At 46.8% G+C, this 8159-nt stretch overlaps 1 protein-coding gene across 1 annotated transcript; it reads right to left on the reverse strand.

Moving 5' to 3' along the window:
• Positions 1-2121: 2121 nt before the first annotated feature.
• Ndufb8 (NADH:ubiquinone oxidoreductase subunit B8) lies at positions 2122-7671 on the reverse strand. Its single transcript, XM_051146632.1, has 5 exons — positions 7505-7671; positions 7115-7241; positions 5642-5741; positions 4501-4656; positions 2122-2311 (listed from the first exon to the last, which is right to left on the reverse strand). Exons 1-5 carry the CDS (start codon positions 7587-7589, stop codon positions 2219-2221), a joined length of 561 nt encoding a protein of 186 aa, XP_051002589.1. The 5' UTR covers positions 7590-7671; the 3' UTR covers positions 2122-2218.
• Between the last annotated feature and the right edge of the window lie 488 nt (positions 7672-8159).

Raw genomic sequence — 8159 nt, forward strand, 5'->3', positions numbered from 1 at the left:
CTGCCACCATGCTCCCCACCATGATGGTGAGGAACCAAGCTTTTGAAACTGTAAGCCAGCCCCCACTTAAAGCTTTCCTTATAGTTGCCGTAGTCATGGTCAGAGCAATAGAACAGTCTAAGTCAAGTGGGTCTATTTGTGCAGATACAGGAGATAAGTGTTTTCTTATGGGCCAGTTTCCAAGCAAAACAAGGTTAAGAAAATACTCTACCTTTAATCTTAGCGAGGGCTACATAGTAAGACTGTCAAAAAACAAAACCAAACCCTAAACTCAGGATGTATGCTGTTGGGTCCCCTGAAAAAGCAGATGCATTGACACAGCAGGATCACTGGCCACTGAGAAGACTCCCTGACAGACTTCGTATTCAGCCCATCATCTTTGGATATCTCGCCGAACATATAATTTTACAAAATCCAGAAATGATATTTATGTCATTTCTTTTATTTGCCTGAGTTTCAAGAATCAGGCACGTTTCCTTCTGCCAATTCTTACCCTCTGAAGCTTAACAAATACTTTCTCTTCTTGGATTGCCTTGACGTCCATGCATCTGACTCTTTAGCAGTCACACCAGTCACTTCTACTCAATGTGACTAGTGCTTAGACTGCAAGTGTAGCTGCTTCTGCTTTGCAGATTATTCTATAACCACTCTGATGACTGCTACTGCTTTAATCAGTTTTAATCTGATCGTTATACTTTTTAATCTTTTTTGGGGGGGTCTGTTTTATTTTTTTGAGACAAGGCCTTATTATGCAAGCTTTGTTGACCTGAAACTATGTAAACAAGACTGCCTGCAATTCAGAGATCCACCTGCCTGCCCCTATGTGCTGGAATTAAGTGTATGCCATCACACCAAATCTTAAAAAAAAAAAAAAAAAAAAAATCTGAGCACTCCATGCAGTGTCCCCAGAGGCCAGAGGATGGTGTCAGATCCCCTGGACTGAGTTAAGGTTGTGAGCCACCATGTGGGTGCTGGGAATTGAACCCAGGTCCTCTGGAAGAGCAGCTAATGCCCTTAAAAATTAAGCTCTTTCCCCATTGCAGCTTCTTGAGATGGCATCTCACTAGCTGGCGTAGAGCTCAGGTATCTGTCTCCTGAATGCTGGGATTAAAGCCATGTGACCAATCCCTATAGATATAAGAATTTTAGACTGTGTAACAACTAGAAGTCAAGGTTGGAGATCTCAGTGATACATGTTCCTTTTAGGCACAATGGCCATGACGTCCCTGTATATTATTTGCTGATGTCTATTATAATTTTTATCTGTGGTTGGTAACATGTGCTTTAGAAAATGTTTAAGGAAATGAGAGATGCTTTTTGATACATGGTTTTCTTCTAAAGCTGTCCCAGAGTTTAGATGCATCCCTTAATTCAAAAATATGGACAATGTTAACTTACTCAGAAGCTGTTTCAGAAAACTTGCTGTGAAAGGAGGAATGCAGAAATGCCACCGCTTTCTACCAGTCCTCTCCCACTGTTCCATCACTTGAAGCACATCACTTTCTTTTAAAGGCTATTATTTAAGAGTTAAATAAATGGTCTTTGATTTGAAAGTCTTATATACAGTTCAGGATAGCCTCAAACACCCTACATAGGCTAGACTAGTCCTGAGCTCACGGAGATCTTCCTGCCTCACCCTCCCAAGTACTGGGGTTAGAGGCACACACAAGTCTTTTAAACCTAACAATTATTAACTAAAAGTCTCTGATTGTTTTTATTTTTATAGCCTATGTAGCCCAGAACAGCCTCAAACTTGCAATCCTCTTGCTACAGCTTCCTGAATGCTAGGATTATAGGTATGCACCCGGGGGAAAAAAAAAAAGCTTTTAAAGGAAACAAATCTTGTTCCACATTGGGAAGTCAGCACACACCTTTCCTTCTTGGCCCTGTAAGTGGAGAAGGACTGACACTTTCCTATGTGCTGATGCAGCTCAGCCCTCAACCACTTTCAGAGCCCCAATAAAACAACCTGATATTTTCTGACCCTTATTCCCTAGCCTTCCCTCCCATGCTTCCATTTCAGAGCAGGAAAACAGGAATGCAGGCAGGCAGCAGGCAGAGGGTAGGGCAAGGATCAGGCTCCTCACAGCAGTGACTGTTCCTGGGGAAATGAGACACAGATTCCACAGTACTGAGTTTTATTGGGGATTTCATTAAGGTTAAATCTCTAGGAGTGATGGAGTCCTAGTTAGAGGGCACAAAGGCCCATGAAGCCTCCTCAGATCTCATAGTGAACCACGGGCTCAGGTTCTTTGGTAGGATCACCGCCTCGTTCCAGGTACAGATTATTATAAGGGTACTGCTTCGGGCCCTAAGGAAGAAAACAAAAAACAAAAAGCACACAGGTCAGCAAGAATGACAGCCAGCCAGCCAATGCCCAACTACACCCTACTCTGAGTTAACAATCATGCAGAGCGAATGGGCATACAGTGCCTCTGGTCAGACCCAGCTGAGCTAAACCGGCAGAAGTGATGCTCCTTGCCTTGCTCAACACACAGCAGAGGGAGCCTAAATTGTAAGGGAAGTGAGAGGTGGGAAGGGGGAAGTCTGAGCCACATCCATCCATCCTGCTCTCTCTCGGGGTCGAGACAGACTCAATCTCCTTTAAGTCACTCAGCCTGTAATGGTTCCACCACTAAAGTGGCCTAGCAAATGAGGCGTGCAGGAGCAGCGGTGGGGGAAAGTACAGAGGAGCCGCGGCTGGGATGTGCTTTCGGGGCTGCTGGCTTTATCAACAAACAGCTGTCAGAGAACACAGCTCAGAGGGAGGAGAAGATGGTGATGTGCTCACGGAACTGAAAAATGCAAGAGCCACACTGTTTCTTGCTCTCCTGAAGGGAAGTCAGTGTTCACCACAGCCCCACATGCTCTCCAGCAAAGAGTCCCTGAGGCTTGGCAAGAAGTCTCGTGTCAGTGCACACACCGTAGCAGCTACCTTCAGGGTGTTATCTCTGCAGAGGTAGTGCTGGGCAGCCGGCTGCAAATGCTGCAGCCTCCCTGCCTTCAATTCTTCTTGTCCCCAAACACTCAAGACCACTCTTACATGAATCTTCCTAAGAACCTGGCCCTCATCATGTCAGGCTCCTAGTCAAAACCGAAGACGGCTCCCTGGTACTGGAGGCAACCAAGACCCCTGCATCCCCACTCCCTGGCACGGCCTACATTTGGTACATAGCAGAGGCTGTGTAACTATTTGTTAACTAATACACCACTATGCCATCAAGTTCAAATCCTTAGCTGTACAATAGAAGCAGCCCAACGCAACTAATCAGCTACCTCACAATCTTTTTACTATAGCGATCTTCAATTCTAAATGCATTTCATAATTACCTAGAGATTGCTGAAGATGCTGACTCTAGCACCCTACTGTACAGCCATGCAATGAAGACGTCCAAGAACCAGGCCTGAGAGACGTGAATGGATTGTAGTTCTCTAAGAAACCCACAGAGCTGGTTACCTAGGAACTTTTTTTTTAATGGCTGATTTAAATTTTTGGATATTTTTATTACATTAATTTTTTTAATACCTAGATATGTGGGCACACTCCTGCCACGGCACTTATGAGGAAGTCAGAGGGCAACTCACAGGAGTCAGTTCTCTCTCTTTTACCACATGGATCCCAGGGACTGAACTCAGGTCAGCAAGTACCTTTACCCACTGAGGCATTCATTGGCCCTATTGTTATCTGTCACCTAACGCATCATCCTTGCCCCTCCTATTGTACTCGCTTGTCCTCATGGTCCCTCTGACTTCCCCACCACCTCTAGTTTAATCCTCTCCCTCACGGCCATTCATCCCACTCTGAACGTTTACTCTAGGTGGCCACGTACACCAGGCTGTCACATATCTTCTCAAACGACGCTCATTGTGTCATTTATCTAAAAATTCTTAATACTTCCTTTAAACAGGAATGGATATTTTTTTCTTTTTCTTTATTTGTGTAGCCCTGGCTGTCCTGGGCTCTCTTTGTAGACCAGGCTGGCTTTGAACTCACAGAGATCCACTTGCCTCTGCCTCCCAAGTGCTGGGATCACAGAAATGAGCCTACACCCGGCAAGAAAGTATATTTTCTATGGCCTTTGCATTCTCTGAGCCACAACTGTCTATGTTCATCGTGGACAACAGTTCCCAGTACCCTCCCCCCCATCCCACCCCTGTGCTCAGTACAGGGTGAGGGTTCAGCTCTAGATTCTTAGACTCTGCCTTGAAAGGCCAGTCACTAAAATGTAAATGGTACCCACCATCCTCAAATGGAAGCTTTGAAGATTAGTTTCCACAGTCTCACCCATTATATAGTGATAAAGTCTGTCTTCTCCATGAAACTGGTCCATGAATCAGTGCTCTGATGCCTGTGCTGGGCTGGTAGGTGAGGCCCTTCATTCTCCTGTTTTCTAAAACTCGAGGAAGCCAAACTTGGTATTCGCTAGTTTCCTACTGCAGAGACTTGACTTCCTCAGAAAAGGAGGCAGGCGTGCTTTGGGGAGCACATAAGATACTCACCACAGGTTGGTAGGAGGGGTACATATCCCCCACCCAGAACATGAAAACCATGAAAGCCACGAAGCCGAAGAGGTGTTTACACATGACATCCCAGGAGACAGGTGTAGGGGATGTGTCCACACGATTCCTGATATACATGTCTAGGTCCCAGTGTATCTGTGGTAGAAGGGCATAGAACTGTCACCATTTGTTCTTCTTGCAAATGACAGGTGTGCTGGGTAGTCTTATGTCAACCTGATACAACCCAGAGTTATCTGAAAGAAGGGAACCTCAGCTGAAAAAAAAAAAAATGCCTCCAGAAGATCTGGCTATAAGGCATTTTCTTAATTAGAGATTGCTGGGGGAGGGCCCAGCCAATTAAGGGTGGTGCCATCCTGGGCTAGTGCTCCTGGGTTCTATAAGGAAGCAGGCTGGGCAAGCCATGGGGAGCAAGCCAGTAAGCTTGGCCTCTGCATCAGCTCCTGCCTCCTGGCTCCTGCCCTGACTTCCTTTGGTGATGAACAGTGCTATGGAAGTGTAAGCCAAATAAACCCTTTCCTTCCCAACTTGCTTTTTGGTCATGGTGTTCCGTCACAGCGACAGAAACCCTGACTAAGACAGCAGGCAATCTAGAATGGCCAGAGCCTGATACAAAGCTTCAGATAAGCATCACACTTCGTGGGGGCAATTTTCTTTTCTTTTCTTTTTTTTTTTTTTTTTTTGTTTGTTTGTTTGTTTGTTTGTTTTTCGAGACAGGGTTTCTCTGTGTAGCCTTGGCTATCCTGGACTCACTTTGTAGACCAGGTTGGCCTCGAACTCACAACGATCCACCTGCCTCTGCCTCCTGAGGGCTAGGATTAAAGGCGTGCGCCACCACGCCCAGCTGTGGGAGCAATTTCCTGAGAGCCAGGTCCACAACACACGGGGCCAGCCTTAAAGATGAGTGCTGGCTCCATCAAAGCTTACTCAAGCAGGACACATACAATGTTCACAGTGCAGAAGACTTTGTGTGCCACGTGTAGAACTTCAGGTCTCAGATCACTGGACCTTGCTCCCTTGATCAGAAAAGCTTAGCAAAAAAGTATCATTTGAGGTAAAGAGAGAGTCCCAGGAAAACATAAGGAAACTGAGAGAAAGTAAAACGGGCAATGGTTTATCTTACCGGTTCACCCCAGTTCAACCTCAGGTCTGAGTGGTCCCATTCATACCACGGATCTCTCTCATGCTGTGAGTAGTTAGGGAGCATCGGATAGTCACCACGCCTGAAAGATAGCCAGCAAGGACTTCTGGAGAGAGCTATGAGCAGTCTCTGACAGTTCAAAGCCCTCCTCTCAAAGATCAGGAACAAAGCCACAGATATAACTATTTCACTTAGAATTGAACTTACCCCAAATCAAGATCTCTTAGTATTAAGCACAGAACCAAAAAAGTCCAGGCTCATTAGAGGTTATGTCAAATTTTGAAACAACACAGCCTTATCCTCAGTTACAAAGAAAAGTCACACAACTCTATAATTAGAACGAAAGGGAATTTGACAATCAATTAATTCACTTTCATCAGATGGACTCTAAATAAAATGCCATGCACATTTGTTGGAATAATAACAAAAAGGAATCACATTAGAAAAGGCTTTTCTTCTTTATAGCTTCTCTCCTCCTTTCTTTCTTTCTTTTTTTTTTTTTTCCCAAGACAGGGTTTCTCGGTGTAGCCCTTACTGTCTTAGATCTCACCCTGTAGACCAGGCTGGCCTCGAACTCACAGAGATGTGCCTGCGTCTGCCTCCCGAGTGCTGGGATTAGAGGTGTGCGCCACGACACCAGACTGCTACCATGTTTCTTAATCACAAGTTGATCTATACCCTCATGTTCACACGCCTCATAGGAGGTCTTGCCTAACTGCGCTCTCCCCCAACAAATCCAAGTTCACCTTATATGGACTACTACACAGGCTGTTCCTGTCCACAACAAAGTAAAAAACAGAGAAAACAATAACAGAACATGTTTCAAAGAGAATGACTGGAAAACAAGAAAAGAGAAATGCTAACACAGGAAGTAAAGAGGATGTTTTAACCACTTACATAATTAACCTTGTTGCATGGATACAGGGGCAAAAGGGACTAACACCAACCAGAGAATAAAGGTTGACATTTAATTTGCTCAACAGTTAATGGGATTTTCAGATCCCGAGTGGCAAAAAAAAAAAAATGAGACAAGATTTTGAACAGACATGCAGAGAATACAGGAGACCCCATCCCCATCCACGGTAAGGTTCTCCTGACAGGAGTCCAGCCTGGTCACGTGCCTAGATGACAGCACCTGAGCCCAGCAGATGCTCTAAATGCTCTGGATGGAGCCAAGGAAGAATTCTGCTATTCTGGACTCCTCCGGGGAGCTATTAAAACCTCAGCTTCCTCATTTGAGGAAAACAGCCCGGGCCAAGGAAAAAATTGAAGTCCTCTTGGCAGCAGCTGCTCACCCACACACTCCCACCTCCCCCAACCAAGAGAAGCACCCACACTTAAGGACTCTGAGGGGTCACCAGAAGGATCCGGAGAAAACATCAGAGTCGCACCACCAACTCCAACAGGCTTCACCCATCACTGCCCTGGATGCGGCTGAGACCCCTTCTACCTCACCCCATGCCATCGTCCGGGTACGGCTCGTAGTCTTCCACGCGCATATTATATTTCTTGGCTGCCGCGGCCCGCTCTTCCGGGGTCCTAGGATACGGCCCCGGCAGCATGTCCTTGGTCATGTGGAAGGCTGGATGCAGAGGGATGCAGGTTAGATGGGCGCGGTTCTCTAGCCACCCAAAAAGCACTAAACCTCAGTGACTGCAGAGGTCGGAGTTCCGCACTTTGCCGGACCACAGCAACCCTGCACCCCCTTTTGGACACACTAACTCATCGGCTTCCCAAACCTGCCGCGACACCGCCACTATCGTGTCGAGAATGCCGCCCTCCTCCGGAAACTGCAAACTTCAGACAACCCTTTCCCACACCAGAGTCACGCGCGTTCTTGCGGACCTGTCCGTGCCCCGAGTGGTACCACGCCGCGGGTTGCCTTCTGCAGCCACCGGACTCCCAGGGCCGCAGCCCCGGCAGCCGCCATCTTCACCTTCTCGGCTGTTCACCCTGCACATGCGCAAAGGCGGGTCACGGTGGCTGAGCGGGGCCAAACGCGACCGTTGAAGCCAGCGCAAAAGTCCACAGGGTCAAGCTGGGCGGGCTTTAAATACGCTGTAGAGCTGTGGGCGTTGAGCGCTTGACGAGGTGCCAGAACAGATGACAAGAGGAGAGAAAACAAAGCCACTACTTATTTGATATTTCAACTTATGGTGTTCCTTTGCGCCTTCAGCTGTCTGAGGCCCTTCCAAAGGTGCTCCCGCCGAACATCACAGATCAAAGTAAAATCAGCTTATTCTTCTCAGGTTGCTTGCCTCTCCCCCGGCCCCCGCCACGCGCCGCCCCCCCACCCCCCGACGTTTCCACCTTCTGTCCTCACATGTAGTCATTTTTCAGATTTAGTTCTTGGTTTTCTTTGCTCCTTTCTCCAAATCGTTTGACCTCTTTCCTTATATATATATATTCAGACTTGCCTCCTTTAGTCTCAGTTCATCTAAATGTGTCAGTCACTTCAACTCAAGAAATATAAAACCAAGCCTATTACCGGAGGCGGCTC

Source organism: Acomys russatus, chromosome 5, assembly GCF_903995435.1.
Source record: "Acomys russatus chromosome 5, mAcoRus1.1, whole genome shotgun sequence".
NCBI classification, from domain to species: domain Eukaryota; kingdom Metazoa; phylum Chordata; class Mammalia; order Rodentia; family Muridae; genus Acomys; species Acomys russatus.